We start from the raw sequence: 22,848 nt of genomic DNA on the forward strand, positions 1-22,848 counted from the left end.
CAGGCCACTTCATTTAGTATATTTGCACAGTCTCATGTAATCAAGTGCTGCCTTTGCAAATAAAATTTACAGTTTTTATTGCTGCCATCAGAAATATTTCTGAGACTACATGTATATTATTTAGCTTTTAATTTGTAGTGTTGAAATGTTGTATTTTTCTTACTGGGGCCACTCGTTAACATACATAAGACAGGCTGAATTTCACAAGCACCTGTCAATACAATTTAATGCTATTACTTCAACCTCAATAATACACTTAATGTATTGTGGTAAATTATAGGATTTCATGAAGATTTAAACCTAAATAAGTGGCTGGCGAGTATAGGGCATCTCACAAGAAATGGTCAAACACACTCTTTCTTCTAAAACAGACATGAAAGACCAAAGATTGTTAGAATCAGTTTTTACTAGGACCCATCCAGGGTGGGGTAGGTTTGAGCCCCCCCACGACCCTTAATGGATAAGGGGTCTCGAAAATGGATGGATGGAACGTTTACTAGGAATACCCCTGTAACACTGCACCAATATCTGAGCCATGGATCGGTATCCGCTGATGTTCACGTTGTTGACTAGCATCAACTTATCAGCAAATAATTTTTTATTTCCACTTTTGAGGAAAATTTTCATCACCAGACATTCTCTTGACACATCTGAATATGTATCCAACATAAACACAGAAATCCCTGACAAAACTTACCAGTGTACATTTAATTAAAAAGAAGTTTAATTTGACAAGCTATGTGGTTTGATACAATAGAAAGATGTATTTCATACATGTAACTTATCCATAAGAGATCTTTCTCAGTTGATCTCAACTGACCCACGTGTACTCCAATGTTCAAGTATTTGTAAAGCAAATTTCCATGACTTCTCCAACATTTTCTAGCTCATCCATTTTTAAATCTTTTTTAGGCATGGAAATTGCTATTTTCAAATCCTACAACTTTTCCAGATCATTCATAACCACAGGAACCTTGCTTCTTAGATCCAAGAGTCCACTGAAATAAATCCATTCGAGGCTCATAAATTGATGCAGTAGTCGTCAAGGTCATAGGTCAGGTTCATCATCTCCAAAGAACCTCAGAACTTCATCAAACAAACAAGTGTCAAACCCAAGGTAGTATAGTTAAGCTCTGCTGAACACACCTCTGTCAATACTGGTAGAACAACATAAATTAACAGATTTAATGTACCATAATCACCCCATCATCACTATAGCGAACAACAGCAAAATTTCAAATTTCTGAAATTTTATTTATGATTTGTTAAATATACAGCTTGTCTCATACAATCATTATTTTGGAATAAAAATTTCAAGATGCATACATAAGAAAAACACAACGGCACTGAGCAAGTGTAAGACATTGTCCTCAAGTGTGATTTTCCTCTTCATGTAATGTATTACAAAGGCGAGGGTCAGCATGCCACCCCCTGGTGCCTTGAAGTTTAAGAGAACAGGTCAAACAACAAATACATTCATTGTTAGGATAAAATATGTGACAGCTTTCCCTTGTATTGAAATGTTCAGGAAGAATCTGTAGAAACAGTAAACAGATTACATTCAAGCAACATGGGTCTTCTTCCTCCTCCCACTTCTAGATTCAAGTTTCAATAAGATCTTCTTCTTGAGGCTTTTCACTGGTCCTTCAACTGTACATAATTTGGCAGTAGTGAAAAGACACTAGATATGATATGAAAAAGTGAATAAAGAGCATTTTGACTGAGTGTGTAAAACACTTTCAGTGGTGCAAGTGCACATTTATATTTCTATAGAGCTCAACAGTGACCCCCCACTTTTAGAAGTCAATTTCCAATTCAAATCCTCCATTGACAATCCAGCAAATTCTTTATAACAGTTGTACACCAGAATCTAAGTCAAGTGGTGTGCAGATTGCAATAAAATATTTTTTCAGCACAAAAGATAACAAATCAAGAAAAGGCAAATGCAAAATACTATGCAATTCGTCATTATCCTTAAAAAATAAAGAGCCACTAACCTTTAAGCCACTGAAAACTCTGTTGTCTCCAGCTAACTTGTTGCTGATGTCAGCCAACATATAATGTAAAACTATTCTCATTAGAAAGGGAAATCTCAAGAAATTGTGGGAGCTTCCATGGTAAAAGTGCATCAATCAGATATTGCTGATGTACTTTAAGGGTGGTTGGTAGTAGTAATTCTCAGAAACAAGGCTGATGTGAACTTGAGGCTTCTACAGGAATAGACGATATCAACCTACATGCTGGTGATGAGTCGACCTCAGATGGTTACAACATTAGGGCTGATAATCAACTGTGACCGCCAACAATGGCGGAATTTTACTTACGGAAACTCGCTGTTGAGCTCTATAAGAGAACCAAACAAGGCAAAGCCCATATATTTGGATTTAGTTCCACACAAGAAGCAATGCCGTGTCCGAGACTGCAAAGTTCATTTTGAAAACACTGCTGGACAAAAGATATCTGTGGCATCAGTGCTTGTTCTTTGGCAATCAGCCCCTCAACCGGGCCTTGCTTTTGTGGTAGGTACTTTGGGTGGGTAAAAAATAACATCACTTATATGTCCTAACTACAAATAAAGCCCACCACAGTGGAAAAGCTGATTATCCAATTAAGTCACCTTGGCAACCACATACAGCCCCAATCATGCTAAGAGACACTGGCATGCCAAACTGTCCAACTCCCATACCTCTGTGTCATCAAACATTCTTCATCTTTTTATACATCCCATTTTGTGTCTTCCCTCAAGAGGACAAATACAAACAGATTCCAGTGTGACCATCTTGCCTCTCACTATGACTGGAGCTTTTTTCCCAGTCCCTCCCAGTCTGTGTCTCTCTTCTCCATCTACCAAGAGGAGAAAAAGGGGCGCTTGCAGTGGAAGGTTTGTGTAAAGGCATTGCCAAGTGTGACCACGCGTCCTTGCCCACCAGAGCGGCTGCGCTCTACCACCACTCGTGGCATCTGGACCAGCTGGATGGGGCTCTTCCCGTCCTTGAGTGCCTGCGTCAGGTTCAACACCTGTGGGAGAACAGGACTCATGTATCTTACGCTCACACAACCATTTGGACCATACAGTAGGGAGGGGGCGGGGGGGGGGGGAGCGAGAGAGAGAGAGAGCGAGAGCGAGAGCGAGAGCGAGATATCCTGCTGTAAATATCTTTTCTGTCTTTAACTACCTATTTCTGTTCTCTACTCTCTATTATGTTATCTCTTGCTATCCCGGGACCAGAGTTCAATTTTCGTACCACCACCATGGAAATGTGAGTGGTATGACAATAAAGATCCTTGAATCCTCTTATGGGACAGTATTGCAGATGTAAATGGTTTATCAGATGACCTGCATATAGATGTGCAACCATGAGATAAAGATTAATATGGCTAATCTTGGATGAATCGCTCTCCTTTACGCTCAGGTACATTCTTTGTAAATTTACAATTTGCATACAAGAAATTAAGGGTAGAGGTGAAGAGCAGGACAGAAGAAGAGGTTAAAGTTAGGTGAGGATTGAGGAGAGAAAATTAGGCTTAGACAAGTAGTGATAGGGTGACAGAGCAAAGAGTGAAAGTGACTGTAAGTAGGACACAAGAGAGAAAGGAAACCAAGACAGGATGTAAAAGGAAAGAGGTCAGAAGCAACTAAAAGTGGGATCACAAGGGAGAAAGAACAGTCAAAATGACTCCATTTAAGCAAAACCACACTGAAACTCACCTGTCCCCTCATGACAGACATCTGTCTCTCAAACATGGTTTTGTCAAAACCTTTATCTGTCTGAGAGGGAAGACAGTGTTAACAAGTTTGCAGGGAGAAATGTTGTCTGTAAATCAAAGACTAGAAATATTGAATTGCAGTTCTAAGCATGAATGATGTGTGGCTTGCTGTAAATAAATCCGCTAAGGTGCACAATTGATACATTATCACACACTCATACATTTATTTTAAATTATATTAAACCAAATGGTAAATTTGCATTGGAAATCCTGCAACCAATGTTTTTCATTTTCTCTGTTATTGTTGTTGCTGTTGTTTTTTTTGCTATTGTTGTTTCTGTGTGCCCCCCCCCCCTTTCCCTATCCTATCCCTGTTCTCTTCTATCCACTCCTGAGCCTCAGTCCGGTAGCTTTATCAATGAACCAATACCATTCCCAATAAAGTTAAACACAGATGGCGATAGGAGGAGTTTATCAGATTCCTCCTTTGCAGAGTAAAATTGCTTCAGTACAACAAGGCACCAGGAACATTGATGCTGCTTGCCCCAGCTGCTGAACAGGACAGGTAAAAATTGATAAAATAAAAAATAAAAATAATCTGCTAAAATGTATTCAGTTTTACTCATCTAAACCCAATTAAATACTGTGTTCATATTAATATGTGAATCAGCCTGATTGGAACCCAAACTGCATCTGCCATATTGCGTAGTGGACACCTGTGACATTTCCCACAGAAATTCACAAGTTCACCATAACGGCACGGACATGGGGTCACAGCAACCTTGACCCTTGACAGCCTTAATCTTTTCAGTTCATCAATGAGTTCAAGGAGACATTTGTGTCAAATCTGAAGAAATGATCTTGGGGCGCTCCTGAATTTACAAGAGTGGGATGAACGGAGACATAACACTGAACAGATTATGAGCTGGTACCTTAAACATCTCATAAAGGTCTTCACAGAGGTCCTGGACAAAGTTCATGTCTGAGAGACGGGACAGCACCAGGTCTCTGGTCTCCTGGGAGAAGGCCACCTTAGCCTGTGGGAGCCACGCCCAGTGAAAGGGGTCTGATGGAGGGACAGATGATCAACAGTCTCGTCAGCCACTACAGTCAGAGTCTTGCTCTTTTAAAAGTGTCTATGACCATTACTAGATATTTCTGTATAGTTATTTATTAGGATGAAGGGTCTTTTGTACCGCATCCTTTTTAATTTTATGTCAACTCCAATTATATTTTTTACCCAAACACCTTCAGAGTCTCAAGAGTAATCATTGTCAATTAAGAAGAAATGGGAATGGCAAATAAAGACTCTCTTCAAACTGCCACTTGTTACAGTTATCTGATATACGTGACCAATCAATAGAAAGATAATTCATTGATCCCAAAATAAACAATTAAAAACCTCAACCTTTCTAGGTTCAAGGCCCACCTAGTCATGCTCAGACCATGAAAAAAGGCAGCAAATCAGTTTGACTAATCTACACTATTTTCATCTAATAATCTGATTTAATGTACCAGTTAAGACTACCAAACTGAGCATTTCAATTTGATGTTGTTCTGTGATGGATTTTAAATAGAACTTATCATTATTTGACTATTCGTTATACCTTTTTCTTTTAGTTTAAACATATATTTTCCATCATATTTTTGATGAATATCTTACTTCAATAAAATTCATTTCCCTAACCAACTTCAGCTTGACAGTATTTCACAACCCACTAGAGGGCACTCCAAGCCCAATGATTGAGGGCTGTAAGGAGGTCCTAACAGAGATGGTGAGAAGCAGTGTAGTATAAGCAGAAGTGCAAAGAGACCAACACACAGGCTCTCCATTCATCGGGGTGTTTGAAGGGGAAAGCCAAGCCGTTGTCGATTGCTGCGATCTTGATGCAGGGGTCTGGGTTGGTCTCTGACCAGTCTGCATCCTGCAGCAAGGAGACAGAGAGGATCAGAGAAGCTGACAACAGTAAGTTGTGGAATGATTAATGAGCAGTGCCACGAGTTATTATTGATCACTGGCCAAAGGGTTGATTAATTTGGCAGATAGATGACAACCTTTGGTCATTTATCTCTAAAAGGTGAATAATGATTGATGACAGGTAGTCCGGCTGTGCACGCAGCAAGATCACTTGAGGATGGCGTGTTAATAGCTGGTATATTGAACATCAGTTCAACAAACACACCAAGTATGTGATGTAACCTCACCTTTTGTCCCACTCCTTCGCCTGGCTTTTCATACTTGATCAACCAGTTGTCATTCCCTCGATCTGAAGAGAAAGACAAAAGAGTTAAGGAGGGTTGGGTAAGAGAGAGTGTTCATTTGAAGATAGACAAGTGGGAACACAGAGTCCAATCAGACAGCTATCAGATTTACTTTCCTTAACTGACAAACAAGGAAGTCTGAAGTTAAGAAGAATGAAACACTGTTCACGTCAGTCCAGACACGCACACACCTGTGTTTCTAATTACATAATCCAGCACCACTAGCCGCTCAAACTGCCATTGCAGCTGCTTCCTGATGTTCTCGGGCAGAGGTTCCGCTTCAAAGCGTCGCAGCCAGTAGTCTGCTTCACGATAACCCTCCACGAAGAGCTGGAAGGAGCCCACCTAGACACATATCATCACCAGATGTATCACAAATTCATACACCACTATCGCTCATTGATTCATTTTAGTAAAATCTGCACTAAAATTTGGTTACATCTATATAGTGCATGTCCGTGTGTGTGTGGTTGTATATGAAAGCGTTGATAAAAGAAATGTTAGCTTTCAGGAAATAACTTTACCACCATGTAATGTAACATGTAAAATGTTATGGAGCATCATGGTTCCCAATGTGCAGTTCTACTATTACAGTTCTATTTATGATAACAGGAAGAATGTCGTCAAGCACACAGGAGAGGATCCTGAAATAGAGAATGACTATGAAGCAGATATGGCATCTACGCTTCTGCTGACCTACTTATCTGAATAAACCTACAAAACCTTGGTGTGGCCACGTAGACAAAAACATAATTTTAGACCACAAGATACAACCCTTGATGTAATTCTTTTGAACCTACAAGCCATAATTTGTTCCCTCAATTAATTGCTGTGTTGCAATATATAAATTATTCCCTAGATTCATTTGTGGTGATACGATAGAACATGAAACCCATTTTTTCATTATTTTGAGGCCGCAAAATATGACTTGTTCCATCAATTTTAATTGTTTGTAAGACCCCGATAACTAGAATTAGATAACTAACTTGACCTCAATGAATTATTTGTGGGCACAAGCTATAAATTGTTCCCTGGTTTTAGTTATTTTCAGCAAAGAGATGACATGTTTCAATGTTTTTTGAACAATTTGAGGCAACATCTTGTGACCTCCATATAATTAAATTGTAGGGAGAAGTTATATTTTGTGTCCTCAAAATAACAAAACTGAGGGGAAAATTTGTATCTATAATTTCAATAAATATTTTTGTCTTTCTCTCTCTTTGGTCACTCTATGGCTTCATATAAGTCAGTCTTTTCAGGTGACACAAATATAGACAGCGCTGTGTGATTCCACAGCAGCATCTCTATCACGAGGCAGGACCCTCCTGTCACAAGACATCACCTTTAATTTAACAATGTTGGAAAGGAACAACCTATCGATGTACTGACAGCACCCAGCAGAACTTACTGATATAGGCATTTCTTTGCTCATGATGACATTTGTGAGGAATTCTAAATATAGCCCAGCTCCACAACATAAAAGAAATTTAATTAAATGATGAGCAGGGTATCTGTTGGTTTCATAAAGCTAAATGTAAGATTCTATTAAATCCTATTTATCAACATTTATTCAATTTTTTCAATTTATTCAATTCTATTTACATGTTTTGCCAATAAAAAACAAAAAACACAACAAAAAAACATAGTTTAGAGACCTTTTTTTTTTTTTTACTTCATATGTACTTAACACAATCTTGGAGCAGAAAGACAAAGTAAAAGCAAGGTATTTTAAGCACCACTGCTCTCCATGAAATGTGTGCACTAAACAACTAAAGGGCTTTTGAGATTAGATACTAAAACACACTCATCTTTTACCTTGGGAGGCAGACCCACTCTGTGGAAGCGTCGCCCCACCTTGGGAACTTTTTCTAAGGCGTACTTCTTCCCTCTGGATTTGGCTCGGTCTATTGCACTGTAGTGGAATGTCTCACTGGCCAAAAATACCACCTATTAGACAACAACAACACAGCTCAAAAACTGCAAATCGATATAAATACAATCAAATCGAAGAGTTTCAACAATTTTCCCTTTCACTACATTTTCATTAATTAGTTTCAGGAACAGACCGACACATTATAATGTAATCATGTGGATGATCCAAACCCAACCTTGGTTTTCGGCACCACTCCCAGGCCGAGCTTGGTATCAACCAGTGAAGCAGCAGCCTCTGAAAGGTAACCCTGGTTGGGCAGCAAGCATCCTCGGCCAAAACAACACGGGCAGCAAAGCTAACGCAAGACAAGGACATGGTTAGATGTGGAGAGGCTAAACGTAGGCTTATACTAACTCTACCGACACATGAAAAATCTGACACAGCGTACCTTGTGAAAGTATTTGGTCCATTTAGGATTCAGGTGACCGTATGGTTCCTCTGACTTTGGTTTGAAAACGCCGATGACTTTCTATGAATGGAAAAGGGAATGATGTAAGTTAGGCTTTAAGACAACCTTGAGACACACCAAACTGGTAGTTTTCATTGTCATAGGGCCTGTAAAAGGATGGAGGGATGTTGGGTGAAAGATGATGAGCTCTAAAGAATTTAAGTGACACAGATGCAGCAAACATGCATCCATCCATTTTCTACCACTTATCCTGTCAAGGGTCGCGGGGGTGCCTATCTCAGCAGCTTTTGGGCCAGAGGCGGGGTACACCCTGGACGGGTCGCCAGTCCAATCGCAGGGCCAACACATATAGAGAGACAACCATTCAAACTCACAACCACGGTCAATTTAGAGTATCCAATTAGCCTAGTCCTCATGTGCATGTCTTTGGACTGTGGGAGGAAGCCGGAGTACCCAGAGAGAATCCATGCAGGCACAGGGAGAACATACACAGAAAGATCCTGTGCCCGAGCCGGGACTCGAACCCAGAACCTTCTTGATGTGGTAACCACTGCACCACCATGCCGCCATGCAGAAAACATTAAATATGGTAATGTGAAGCTAAGAATGCAGAGGTGAGGAGTGAGGAAGAATTAGCTGACTGATCTGAATCCTAACAGTAGGAGCAGATAGCTGACTGATTCTTCCGTACTAACTCCTCACCTCCTCGACCTGGAGATGCAGCAGGTAAACCTTTCACTGACCTTTATTACCAATATTACAGTCAGGAAACATTTTTCATACAATAGTTTAAAAACAACACCCCATTTTAAACCACAAAAGTCATGTCTTCCCCTTCATATCATCATTGTCACCCTTAATCCCCTCCTCACCCCTTTTGGGTCTTTAACAAAGTAACTTCCACTGGAACCCTGAGAAATCCTTTCTGGACAGGCACCATTCTCGATTGCTTGTTCTGCCCTTTGGATTATATCTGCAAACTCAGGATCACCAGGAAAATGATTGAAGTCTCCACTGCTTGTACCTAGAATTAGAATAATTACATGTTAATATTCACATTTGCATTGCGGGCCATCACCCAACCACCAAGCCACTTCCATTGAAATGGTGTTCATTTCAAGTATTATTCATTTGTTGTTAGTATACTTTTGTCAACCTCACAACAGCCTCAGCATACGTCCAACTGAACTTTTAATGGTAGCCTACTTGTATTTCTTAAAATGTAATTTAAAAACTATATTGATTTATGAACTAACTGTGTTTGTAGTTAATTTTATTTGTATCCCGTTATATCTGATTTTCATTATTGTTAATAATTACAGGTTAATTACACAGCATTATTACACTCATTACATTATTATTGTTGTCATAGAATGCTATCAAAGCCACAATGTTTATCACAAAAATTTCAGTCAATTTATTGTCCAATGAAATTTATTATTGTGGCCTTAAATTCCAGTTGTAAAAATGAAGTTTTAAGTTCTCATTGTCCAGCAGTCAAAGACAGTCTATTCCTCAGCTTTTAGCTACATGTTGGCCAAGAGTCTGCTAAGGTTATACAGATTACTATGGCCAATATGATGTCACATGGTCTCACTTGTTTAGTGAATACTTGAATACTTTACTCCCTCACCCAGATGTCCCCCATCAGGACACGCTGTTCGGGGTCATGGGACAACTGTTCCCAGCTCACACCAGTTGAAACATGGGGAACAAACTGTAAAGGTGGCTCATCCATCTTAGACACACCCTACAGAAATTTACATTGTCTTGGAAATGACTGAGTTTAGGGAGGGTACGTTTAGAGAGCTGACATGCATAATGAAGCCAGAAAGTCCCCAGCTGCCGAGTGGATTCAACTCAAACACATCTAACTGTAAGATGACAGTGCCAAATGAAACATTGTTAGATAACAGCTATGTTGTGACAAGACTCATAGCTTTGAGGCGCTAATTAATTTTTTGACGAAGGCTCAATCATACGACAGCAGGGGCAGGACAGACAGCTGACGGAGAGCCTCCATATGCTCGCTATCAGTCACACCAGAGTCACAGTAGGATGCTGGGCGAGATGAAGGGACATTGACAGGAAGGAGGGGAGGAAGGAGTGGACAAAGGGAGGGGGGACAGTTAATGTACCATTTGTCATAGAGATAAGGAGAAACAAAGATGTCTTTGAAGCTAATTCATTTGACGGGGTGGAGAGAGAAGCATATTTAAAAGGAGGAAGGAAGACATTAAAAGTATGGACTGGAGGCATGTAGAAATTACATCTGGGATTTTGATGATTTCAAATGTAGATACTCGTCAGTGTTTGCAAACCATGTGAGATATTTCAAGCAGAAGAAAGGATCCTTGGAGAGGTTCAGTTCAAGTCTTTCACACTATATAGGGCATTGTTTTTGCTCCTGCATTTAGGTGATAGGTACCCCAAATAATGGCTCGTTTCCATTCACCCAAAAACCACTAACCTTGAAATATTTGCTCCGACATCCCTTTCTAAAAGCCTGGTGTTTCATGCTAGGCTGGGTTTTGTGCTCCACTTCGGACTCAGGACTGACGAAAAAATATAATAAACCACAACTTTACAAGGAACCAAAAAGTAGAGCAGCTCTCCTCTGGGAGCCTCTAACCAGTAGATGAGCTGTTATAGCACACTGCCTACAGAAGTGCAACCTTTGAGATCTTGCACAGCCCAACATGCCTCCACGGAACTGTGCCAGCACAGGAGAACTGTCTGGCTCAACCAGCTAGCATTCTGCTCTTATAAGGCTAAACCAAGGTTGAACATCCAATTTCATTATAAAAAGGTCTATCTATCTATCGATCTATCTAGTTGAACCTATAAATAGCGCATTGTGATTGTATTCTTCCACACTGTGCGCCCCTTATTCTGTCATCAGTCTTGACTCACAGTTAACATTTGTACCAAATGTGAAGATATTCCTACAAGTTCTTTTCTTGATTTAGCATTAAAAAAGATAGAGACACATAAACATAATCCCTCCAGCCCAAACTCCATTATAATAGCGTTGGGTGGTGGGAAGCCCATGATGAAGAAACAGTGCCCTTGCAAAATAACTTCAGAGTAACCACGCTCTATTCTAGAAAATGTATGCATTTATAATAGTTATATATCTAAAGAACCACACGCAAAAAGAAGCCCGCGGGCCAACCTTAAACAAAGATCAAAATCTTTACCAAAACATGCCATTTTCAGCATGTATGTTGTCAGTAGCTAACTAGTTCAGAGTTTATTGTCGTTTTCTGCAGTGAGGTGGACTCTGAAAATAGCAGAAGGCGCAGAGAATGTTGAGGGAAATAATCACCCACAGCTTATACTAGCAGTGTTCTTCCAGTCAACTAAACAACCTTCTAGACGAATCCACTTGACAGAGGTTTCCCCAGGCACACAGGGATTACCAGCTCTTCGACCTTGACTACCTGTGGGTAATCACCTGGTGTGACGCCATCTCTAATCACATCACACTCGTGCTGGACTTATATGGTGTCTTCAATAGCATATGCCAATAAATAATACTATTATCATGTAGCTATTTTTGCAAAATATAATTAATATTATTAAAAAATGAAACACAAGCTTTACTTTAATTAACATGTATTTGGTTAAAGAAAACAATCCAAAATTTAACAATGGAATTAACTAGTACACCTTAACAGTTACCACAGCATTTCCTTGCTTCTAAGAAAATGTGAAACCTACATAAATAAAATTAAATAAAGTGATAAACAATACGAACCTATGAATCTGCTTTGTCAGTCAATGATGATTCAACAGTCTACCACAAGCCCATGCTCCATACACCTGCAGTCCTAACCCTACTGCAAGCTAAACACATTAGCATTCCCAATGAACAAAGGACTTAAATCAAGACTATGAAAAAATGGATACCATACACTTAGACAGCAAAAAGTCTATCTCCTCTCCTCTCAAGGAATGTCTTGTTTTCACCCTGGCCATGATGATATATCCCTGATTGTGGAGTGTGTGTCAAACTTACGGATTAAATACTACAGCACGACCTACGGAACATGTAGAGAAAACCAGGAAGGTTTAGGGCTAACTTATGTGTATCCACACTAGACTAAACTAACTCCCAGCTGAATTATCTAAGAATGTTACTCTAAATTAAAAACAATTTCAGAGTTCAGATTTAGTCAATACAATAATCCAACTTTTAATGAAAATGTGTCTTGTCTAGCTGCTTAGATCCCACAAAAATGACACGTAAAATTGTATGACAAAACACTTACTTCTGGTGTGTGTGTGTGTGAGGCAGAGTTGATTCAGTTTTTGCTCTACAACAAAAGACATCATGATTCTGTTTGTCTATGTGGCTCTCTTTTATGATGACAAATGGGTGTTTTCACTCCACTGTCTCTTTCACTCTTCTGACCAGCCTCAAAGTGTGACTGAGAAAGGTACAAGTGCATTTTCTTATCAGTATCTTCATCATCAGCATGAACAGTGCTGTACGAACAAGTGCTTGTGTCTCAAGTATTTGGTCGCTCAAAGGCCTTCTGCATTTTTAATGCCTGTTTTTCACTCAGGCAGTTAACAGTAACAGAAGAGGTCTTGGACAGCAGGAATACGTCATCTATAATGTGGCAAATTCCTTTACATATTCTGCGGTGTAAGAAGGATTTGCATACATAATAGTATTTCTAGGTTTGCAGTAGATGCCTCCGTGACTCAATCAGGAAGCCTTTAGAGTCTCCAAAAATCATTGGAAAAGATCAACATGAATACAGGCTTAGTTATGAAGCTACTCTACATGGTCATTTAAACTGAGTGTGACATACTACCCTGAAATACAGACGGTTTTATAGTGACATGACACTGTAAAACCCTCAAAATGTCTTTGATGGTCCTTTCCTTAATATATTTATGTTCATCTAATGTTTTGACACTTACTTGATCAAATGCATGTCAAGTTTGAACTGAGATTAAACATACAGCAATGATAAATGCAAACTGCAGACAGGTTTCCTTCACAGGAGCAAAAACTGAATGCAGTTTATCAGGATGATGCGTGGAAGTTTTGCTGACCTCAAAGGTTTTGTTCCTCCTCTGTGACATTTGCAAATTAGAATGAGAATTTTGCCCCAATTTCCTGTGGAGAGTTAAATCATACACAGACTTCAATGGCTGTCAATGTGAACACAAAGTCATGATTCACTGGATAGGAATTATGCTGTAATTCTCTCACTGAACTCTGTTATACATAAGCCTTAAGGACATGGAACACATCAACCATTTCAGGCTCAGAGTGTCTACGTCTACGTTTATGACCCTGATTGATCAAGGATCAACATCAAATCTCAGCAGAGAAACATACCAATAGAATAAAGATGGAGACAAACGCTTTAACATGGCGATGCAAGGAATGAAGTGGGTGTATGAGGGGGAGAAGTGTTATGATTCAATTAGCCGAAGTCAGAGTTTGTGCTGCTTTCATAGTGACTACATTACCTTTTCTTTCTTTACCCTTACATCCTCCTTCCAGTGACAACAGACAGCACAATTATATATTTGTAAACGCTTGGCCTCATTTGGAGGAGGACGAGATTTTTTTTGTTTGGGGTTTTTGTGTGTGTGTGTGTGTGTGTGTGTGTGTGGGGGGGGGGGGTTCCTGAGTCAGAATCTATGGGTCTTTACATTGAGGCCTGTACTCGCGGCTTAACAAAGTTCCAACTCATCACCCACAGAGCTGATAAGCGATTGCATCAGACCATGGGACTTGGGAACACACACAGAGCACACAGGACCACTCAAAGTTAGTGTAAACACACAATGACGAGTATAGGCAGTGAAATACACCATGTCCCTGAGCAACAAGAGTTTTAAACATCCCATCCAATTCAGATTCACCGAATGTGGCCCTTAAACCACCTGAGGGCCTTAAGGAATTCCCAGTGGGAGCCCAAGACCTTCGAAACGTTTGGGTCCACATAGTTGACCACAATTTTCGACAATGTATCATGTGAACTCTGGTTTTTCGTAATTCCCTGTGATTACAGGTTCATCTACCTGTTGTGTTACTAGAATAGAGGCCCTGAACCTGAACACCTACCAGGTGAGGCTACGGTGTCTTTATCCGAGGACGAGCTGTGTCTGTTCCGCCTGTTACGCTTCTCCCGGACAGCCCGCGAAGGAGACGAGCTTCCTGCTAAACAAGGCAACAACAGCGCTTCTTCGCCAGAGCCGTCCGTCTCAAGCTCGGTCAAGACGCTTTCACAGGAGTCCGAAATACGAACGGCGGCCCCGGGGTTCGCCGCGAGTCCCAAACCTTTTATTTTCCTGTCAAATGGTACATGTAGAGGATCTCTGAAGTGAAAGTTCGAGTCCACCGGAGCAGGCACCGCTGGTGCCGCGGTATTTAGATCCGGCTCGAAGGTCTCTGTCGGGTCGCATTCTGACATCATTGTCGTTCCGTTTTTAATACACACACTAAAATGTACAATTGCAATTATATCTCAGTTGTCAAACCTGCATTTAAATATATCAGGCTCCTTGTTAGGGGACATACACCCAAATAAATTGACGAAAATCAGCTGCTTCCGCTCACCGACAAGTCCACATAAGCATTGCTTCCTATATGTTTTACTACGCATGCGCCCTAGGGTTGCCTTCATGTGCTATTTTTGTAAATTGGGAATTATCGGAATTGCAAGAGAGCGAGTTTTACATCAGTTCCTCTTAAAAACAGTGTCAAAAAATCACAATGGATTTATTTATCTACTTATTGCCATGTGTCAAACTTGCAGGGTTTTTTTTAACAGTCGCTCAATTTACTAGCCTACTGCCGATGGACTGTTTTAACTCCGTATCTGAAGACATATTCTCCATGGCATATGACTGTTTACAGCCCCCCCCCCCCCCCAACCATCTTTATAAAACTGCTCTTGCAAAACCACTTGTAAAGACAGGCAACATGGGTGTTTTAGCACCAAGCAACTTTAGACAGGTTTCATATCTTCTATTATATTTTTAAAAGAGAAAATATATTATTATTAAGTTCCTTTTAATATTTAAACAGTAAAACATTTTCATTCCGGTTTTAGGACACATCACAACACAGAGACAGCCCTGTAAAAAGTAGTAAACTACATCATAACAATCCTTAAAAACAACAAACCCTTGGTTCTGGTTCTACTTGACCTGAATGCTGCTTTTGATACTGTTGACCACCCCATACCTTTTGCTCAATTTAGTGTCCATGTTGGCCTTTCTGGAATTGTTTAACTATTTTTTCCCCATATCTCTATGGAGGAAGGTTCTTTGTATCCATAGATGACCTTATCTCACAACACGACAATGTTACCCGTGGGGTAACACAAGTAATGATTTTAGTACCATTACCTGTTAATTTGTACTTGTTACCTCTGGGTGGTGTCATCAGGAGACATGGCATCTTTTTCCCCAGCTATGCTGATGATGCTCAGTTGTATGTGGCCATGTACCCTGATGACACTGAGCCAATTGACTCACTTTTTAACTGAATTTTATATGTTAAATCTCTGCTGTCACAATTTTTTACCGTTCAACCAGGACAAAACAGAATAACTCATTATTGTTTCAATGATAATTTATTATTATTAGTCTTTGAGAGAAATTGGCCTCCTAACTTAATGCTCAAGGATTCCTAGCAAGCCAGGAAGCAAGAAATCTTGGTATGATTTTTGATTCAGATTTTAATCCAAAAGTTCCTGTATGTGGCATCACAAAAAAAGCATATTATCATTTGAAAAACATTTCCAAAGTAAGGCCATTTCTCTCTCTGACCAAAACAGAGAGACTAATACATACATTTACAACAAGCATGTTAGACTACTGTCACGCTTTCCTTTCTGGTCTATCAAAGTATACAGTAAATCATCTGCAGTTGATTAAAAAAATAACTGGAGGCAAGCTAATTAAGACCAGAGGGAGGACCGCCTATTTCAAATTCTTTATAGTGGTTACCTTTTAGTTTCAGTATTGATTTTAAAATTACTTTATTTGCTCATAAGGCACTGCATGGTCTTGCCCAAGACTTTATTTCTCAAATACTTTTAGTTTATGAACCAGATCAGATCCTCTTGCTCTTACTTTTTATTAGTTTCACAGTGTAGAACTAAAACATGCAATGCTGCCTTTAGCCATTTTTTTCCCAAAAATTGGAACAGCCTCTCAGGTATGAGAGGAGCTAAAGATATTGATACTTTTAAACATAAACTAAAAACCCATCTATTTAGTCCATCTTTCATGTATTGTCTTATGATTTATGATTTCATAGTTTTAGTGTTAAATATTTAATCTACTGGCAGCACGGTGGTGCAGTGGTTAGCACTGTCGCCTCACAGCAAGAAGGTTCAGAATGGGCACAGGATCTTTCTGTGTGGAGTTTGCATGTTCTCCCTGTGCCTGTGTGGGTTCTCTCCAGGTACTCTGCCTTCTTCCCACCATCCAAAGACATGCAATTGGGGACTAGGCTAACTGAATACTCTAAATTGACTGTAGGTGTCAATGGTTGTCTGTCCATATATGTTGGCCCTAGGATGGACTGGCAACCTGTCCAGGGTGTACCCCGCCTCTCGCCTGTAGCTGCTGGGATAGGCTCCAGTCCCTTAACAGGAATAAGTGGAAGAAAATGGCTGGATTTATATTACTTAATTTTTATTCTTACATTTATCATTATTAAGATTTTTTTACTGCACATTTCATGTTTGATCTTTTTAGAGTTGATGCAGATATTGGGCAAGAGGAGCCCATCCCAGCAACCTTCACACCCTGAACGGGTTGTCAGTCCATCGCAGGGCCAACATATATAGACAAACAACCATTCACACTCACAGTCACACCTATGGTCAATTTAGAGTATCCAAGTAGCCTTGTCCCCAATTGCATGTCTTTGGATGGTGGGAAGAAGCCGGAGTTCCTGGAGAGAACACATGAAGGCACGGGGAGAACATGCAGACTCCACACAGAAAGATCTCGTGCCCGAGCCAGGACTTGAACTCCGAATCTTCTTGCTGTGAGGCGACAGTTCTAACCACTGCACCACCGTGCGGCCTATCATTATCATTGTTATTAAAATTATAATTATTATCATCATTATTATTAATTTCTTAAATGTCGTTTTGTTTCTTTAATCAGTGAACGGCATTTTCAGTTTCATTTTGACATGTGTGAAAGGTGCTATGTAAATAGATATTGATAGATACATACATACATACTGTATATACACTGAACAAGAGTAGAAATGCAGTACTTTTGTTTTTGCTCCCGTTTTTCACAAGCAAAACTCAAAGATCCAAAACATTTTTTATATGCACAAAAGACACATTTCTCTCAAATATTGTCCACAAATCTGTCTAAATCTGTGACAGTGAGCACTTCTCTTTTGCCAAGATAATCCATCCCATCTCACAAGTGTGGCATATCAAGATGGTGAGTAGACAGCATTAATATTGCACAGGTGTAGTTAAGGCTGGCCACAATAACACTCTAAAATGTTCTATTTTATCACAACACAATGCTACAGATGTTGCAAGTTTTGAGTGAGCGTGCAATTGGCATGCTGAGAGCAGGAATGTCCACCAGAGCTGTTGCCCATGACTTGAATGTTCATTTCTCTACCATAAACTGTCTCCAGAGGTCTTTGAGACAATTTGGCTGTACGTCCAACTGTTCTCACAACTGTAACTGTAACCACACCAGCCCATGACCTCTAGATCTAGGATTTTCCCCTTCAAGATTGTCTGAGACCAGCCACCCGGACAGCTGCTGCAATAATTGGTTTGCATAACCAAAGAATATCTGCACAAACTGTCAGAAACCGTCTCAGGGAGGCTCATCTGCATGCTCTTCATCCCAGTTGGGGTCTTGACCTGACTGCAATTCGTCATCTTAAGCAACTTGAGTGGGCAAGTGCTCACATTCGATGGCATCTGGCACGTTGGAGAGGTGTTCTTTTCATGGATGAATCCCAGTTTTCACTGTTCAGGGCAGATGGCAGACAGCGTGTGTGGCAACGTGTGGGTGAGCGGTTTGCTAATGTCAACATTGTGAATCGAGTGGCCCATGGTGGTAGTGGGGTTATGGTTTGGGCAGGCATATGTTATGGACAGTGAACACAGTTGCATTTTTTTGATGGCATTTTGAATGCGCAGAGATATCGTGATGAGATCCTGAAGCCCATTCATCCACGAACATCACCTCATGTTGCAGCATGATAACGCACAGCCCTATGTTGCAAGGATCTGTACACAATTCCTGGAAGTGGAAAAATTCCAGTTCTTGCATGGCCAGAATACTCACCGGACATGTGAGCATGTTTGGGATGCTCTGGATCAGCGTATAGGACAGCATGTTCCAGTTCCTGCCAATATCCAGCAACTTCGCACAGCCATCGAAGAGGAATGGATCAACTTTCCACAGGCCACACTCAACAACCTGATCAACTCTATGCGAAAAAGATGTGTTGCATGGTGTGAGGCAAATGGTGGTCACACCAGATCCTGACTGGTTTTCTGACCCCCCCCCCCCCCCCCCCCCCATAAAGCAAAACTGCATATATCAGAGTGGCCTTATATCATGGCCTGCCTAAAGTACACCTGTGCAATATTCATGCTGTTTTCTCAGCATCTTGATGTGCCATACCTGTGAGGTGGGATGGATTATCTCGGCAAAGGAGAAGTGCTCACCAACACAGATTTAGACAGATTTCAGAATAATATTTGAGAGAAATGTGTCTTTCGTGTACATAGAAAATGTTTTAGATCTTCGATTTCAGCCTATGTTAAAAAAAAAAAACGGGAGCAAAAACAAAAGTGTTGCATTTATAGTTTTGTTCAGTGTATATACTGTACATACATACGTACATAGATACACACATAGTTTGATATGAAGCTTATTAAAAATATACAATTTTTTATAGGCCTTTGCAACATGTTTTAAACTCTTTTATTCCAAGGAGACACCAAAACACTCGCACAAATGGAAATAATGTAAGAATGTGAATACATGTAATTTGTTAATTCTAATTATTATAGAACAACTTTTGTCCCAACTGAATTAATGAAAAGCAACATCTGTTACATAAACAGCTCAGCAATTACCCCTGATATTAATTTTCAACACAGCTTAGAATTTCATTATAATTTTGCAAAGAATTATTACTGCTCTACTGACACATTTTTAAAGAAATATATCAGTGACATTAATGTCCACTAGATGTCAACAGTGATACATGAATAAGGGCTTGTGCAAAGCGTTGATTACTAGCCAAAATCCTCAGGTACATTCTCTCTGCATAGTTTGGCCAGCATTAGAGAAGTCTTAAAAATGTCCTAAAGTTAAGGTAAGGAGAAAAGAGTCTCTCTGTGAAGAAATGAAACTTTTAGGGAGTTCCATTCTCCAGTTTGATTGTATGTTCCAGGCTTTAACAAATGCATCTTTCCATTTTTCATCCTCTATTTTACTTTCTACTCATTCTCCCTGCTTCCAGATCCATGGAGTCTCTATCTGTCTTTGAATTTTCCCAGTGCTCGCCAAAGCTCCTCCATCCCTCAGCACCTCTCCACCTATAACTCTGCCCCTCTATCACCACCCCTCTCTCTCTCTCTCTCTCTCTCTAATAAGGCAGTGTAGATAAACATATGCAAATGAGCAGTCAGCCAGCTGGTATCACAGCAGTCATGTGATCTATCAAGGTAGGGGGTTAGTGGGTGAAGGAGATATGGTGAGAGGAGGGTAGGAGGGGATTCAGGAAAGAGTGCAAGGGATTGAGCAGGAGGGGAGATGAATGACAGATCAGGGAGGATGAGAGGGAGACAGTCAGGTTCAAAGGCATTCTGCAGAGACAGAGGCTTCCCTCTTTTAGCTCTTTGCTAGATGTTAGAATAATCCTATCAGGCCTCCCTCCCTTTGTCCATCAGCTGTGTTTCCTCCATACTGCCAGAGCTGCATTTACCAATTATTTCTCTATTCCTGTCCTTCAAGGACAAACAGCTGAAATGTCAATTGTGTGATACATGACAGTTTGCTTGGAAAAACACCAGTGTATACACACACACACACACACACACACACACACACACACACACACACACACACACACACACACACATATATATATATATATATATATATATATATATACGTGTGTGTGTGTGAGAGAGAGAAAGAGAGAGAGAGAGAGAGAGAGAGAGAGAGAGACTCAGAGAGAGAGAGATCCATGGTTTCATCCATTGCTGTACATCAGCTTGCATCTTTTAAGTTTATCAGTCGCAACTATTGGTACCATGATTCATCTCTCCCTCCCTCCTTACCCCTGGCTGTAGGATGACAGAGGGTCTTCCTTACCCTGAAGCTCTACTCAATTCAAAATGAGCTTGTATGTTGTTGCAATGATAATATTTGATGATTTTTGTACAACTTTATCAGATTTGAAAAAAGTCATCATAGAGAGACATTCTGATAATTTCTGTTTTGCGCACACAAAACTCATCACAAGTTCACCATTTATTCATCATCAAAAGCTCATCACATTTATAATTATCAGGTTTTGTGTCGGGTGCCCATTTGTTATGCCTGCATATCTTCTTAATGTCAGTATTTGTCTCTTTGGTTCGTCCCACTGCCATGGCGATACTGGTCACCTGTTACCTGTCAGGAAAGACCCAGATAGAGAAGAAACATTCAGAAGTCATTTGTAGGTGCCAATATGTGTGTAAATGTGTGTGTTCATAACTGACAGCAACCCAGGTTGCTGACAGACCATACCTCTTGGGCCAAACATCTTCAGATAGCAGTGTGAACAGTATGGCTTCTCATCATACTAAAAGATAATGCACAAGTGATTTCCATTCCATCATACACTTATTTATTGTTTTATTGCTTTATATGGCCTCTTGTATTGCCTTCAGATACCTCTGCATGTTGTCCAGCTGTGAGTTGCCTGTTGCACTTTTGACACTTCAGACACAGGGGGTGGTAATCCCTCCCCAAAGACCTCTTCTTCTCACCTTATTTCCAAAATGAAAGATATTTTTAATTACAGATGGGATGGGCTGTTGTTAGCTGTCAGTCACCATTAGTTTCAAGCTAAATATACAGTTCTCGCTCTTTCTGCATTCTGGAGTCACAGAGGAGTAATGAAGGTGGGAAAATGGACTGGTGACCTCAAGATACCTGTGAGTTGATATTCAAAAGGTAAAATACACATTTGGGATGAAAGATCACTTGAAGGTTTTAACATCTGCACAAATTATGATGCACTGTGTATTTTTATTACACAGTAGCATTGCCTTGATCTTACCAGTATGTCTCTGTTAAATGATATGCTTTCATTTGTTTTCCAATGAATACCATGATTTCAGACTGTTACTCTCATTAGTGCAAATAGGCCAGAGTTGGAGGAAAAGAGGTAAGTAGGCCAGGTCACATCAGAGAATTTGAACTTCACTGCTGCAGGAATAGGAAAGTACAAATAGTGCTAAAAGCACAATAAAACTACAATTTGTGCTCTTAAACAGCTGTTGAAGTGCTGTTGTTCATGAGTATGAGAGAAGGCAGAGCTATAAGGAAAAGAAGGTAAAGACATAACCCAGACATATCGTGCAAGTTTGTCTGGCTAGACCCACATCCTGTTGTCGATAGGTGTGTGTGTGTGTGTGTGTGTGTGTGTGTATGTGTATGTGTATGCATATTTTTGATAGGTGCTCAAAGGGAAAACACAGACAGGGTTTTTTATCTTTGAAAATGCAAATGAACACATATGTATTTGGAGTAGTTTTTCAAATTAGAACTTCAAAATGTTTGAAACCCTTATCATAATGTATATCAAAGCCTTTTGTCAAGATATGGCGCTTTTAGCTGTGTGTAAGGGCTAACATGCTCTGTTCCAGGGTATTAACCAGCATCAGCCATTCAGCCTGTGCTTAGAAAATGTCCAGCATAAGAATAGCTTTCAGGATTTGTCTTTCATTCCACAGTCATTATAATACATATTGTCTGTGTCAAAAACAGAAGTAATAACAAAACTTCTCTATTTGTACTTTTTTTTAACATATATTTCCTTTTCATGCAAATAAAAGACAGTCATTCAGAACTGGCAAGAAAGACGGGAATGGATGGAGACAAAGTTAAAAAGGCCATACTCACCAAAGTAGACAGGCTTCCCACAAATTGGACAGTAGCCTACCATGATGATATATAACTATCTAATGTGCAGGTTGCTGAATAAATTTCTGTCTGTGCAGTGTGTGAACTAGAAATTGACAGGATAACTGTTCAAATGTGTGCCAGTGTTCTCTGAAGTCAAAACCAGGATGTGGTGAGCAAGATGTCACAGGAAGAGAAACAAATGTTATTTGAAAAATAAATGCCACCATTAGTGGAAAAGACTAGTTAGTAAATAGTTTAAGACACATGAATGAAAATAATTTTTACAACTGTATAGATGCTCAAAACAACAATGTGGGTAGTTGGGATATGACAAAGATGGGAAGAAAAGAAGAGAGAGGACAAA

At 40.0% G+C, this 22,848-nt stretch overlaps 2 protein-coding genes and 1 long non-coding RNA gene across 4 annotated transcripts; all 3 read right to left on the minus strand.

Annotated features, from left to right (window-relative positions):
- Positions 1–1,194: 1,194 nt before the first annotated feature.
- Positions 1,195–14,932, minus strand: pi4k2b (phosphatidylinositol 4-kinase type 2 beta). Its single transcript, XM_086210654.1, has 11 exons — positions 14,407–14,932; positions 9,185–9,336; positions 8,292–8,372; positions 8,079–8,198; positions 7,786–7,917; positions 6,162–6,315; positions 5,914–5,975; positions 5,531–5,633; positions 4,641–4,774; positions 3,710–3,769; positions 1,195–3,018 (listed from the first exon to the last, which is right to left on the minus strand). The coding sequence occupies exons 1-11, from the start codon at positions 14,756–14,758 to the stop codon at positions 2,845–2,847; spliced, it is 1,524 nt and encodes a 507-aa protein (XP_086066780.1). The 5' UTR covers positions 14,759–14,932; the 3' UTR covers positions 1,195–2,844.
- LOC147256946 (uncharacterized) lies at positions 9,373–13,850 on the minus strand. 2 transcript variants are annotated; one of them, XR_015117433.1, is made up of 4 exons: positions 12,587–13,850; positions 12,073–12,355; positions 10,783–10,867; positions 9,373–10,186 (listed from the first exon to the last, which is right to left on the minus strand). It is a non-coding gene; the product is annotated as an uncharacterized LOC147256946 (long non-coding RNA). The 2 variants fall into 2 exon arrangements; XR_015117432.1 differs by having other exon boundaries at positions 9,373–10,867.
- A 4,441-nt stretch (positions 14,933–19,373) lies between the features above and the next one.
- Positions 19,374–22,634, minus strand: LOC147256947 (cysteine-rich protein 1). Its single transcript, XM_086210058.1, has 4 exons — positions 22,482–22,634; positions 21,249–21,343; positions 21,102–21,156; positions 19,374–20,984 (listed from the first exon to the last, which is right to left on the minus strand). The coding sequence occupies exons 1-4, from the start codon at positions 22,522–22,524 to the stop codon at positions 20,974–20,976; spliced, it is 204 nt and encodes a 67-aa protein (XP_086066184.1). The 5' UTR covers positions 22,525–22,634; the 3' UTR covers positions 19,374–20,973.
- Between the last annotated feature and the right edge of the window lie 214 nt (positions 22,635–22,848).

The sequence above is a fragment of the Aulostomus chinensis genome, chromosome 8 (assembly GCF_037954235.1).
Source record: "Aulostomus chinensis isolate RoL2024-O1b breed Wild chromosome 8, RoL_Achi_v1.0, whole genome shotgun sequence".
Classification (NCBI taxonomy): domain Eukaryota; kingdom Metazoa; phylum Chordata; class Actinopteri; order Syngnathiformes; family Aulostomidae; genus Aulostomus; species Aulostomus chinensis.

What these genes read in the sequence shown, in the direction of transcription:
- pi4k2b (XM_086210654.1), bottom strand. Translation starts at nt 14,758, where the DNA reads ATGATGTCAGAATGCGACCCGACAGAGACCTTCGAGCCGGATCTAAAT. An exon ending in GAGTGGTGCCGAAAACCAAG is followed by an intron (nt 7,918 to 8,078) that starts GTTGGGTTTGGA and finishes GTTGTCTAATAG; the next exon opens with GTGGTATTTTTGGCCAGTGA. An exon ending in GCGAAGGAGTGGGACAAAAG is followed by an intron (nt 5,634 to 5,913) that starts GTGAGGTTACAT and finishes TCCTTGCTGCAG; the next exon opens with GATGCAGACTGGTCAGAGAC.
- LOC147256947 (XM_086210058.1), bottom strand. Translation starts at nt 22,524, where the DNA reads ATGGTAGGCTACTGTCCAATTTGTGGGAAGCCTGTCTACTTTG. An exon ending in TGGGAAGCCTGTCTACTTTG is followed by an intron (nt 21,344 to 22,481) that starts GTGAGTATGGCC and finishes TTTGGAAATAAG; the next exon opens with GTGAGAAGAAGAGGTCTTTG. An exon ending in CAGCTGGACAACATGCAGAG is followed by an intron (nt 21,157 to 21,248) that starts GTATCTGAAGGC and finishes ATTATCTTTTAG; the next exon opens with TATGATGAGAAGCCATACTG.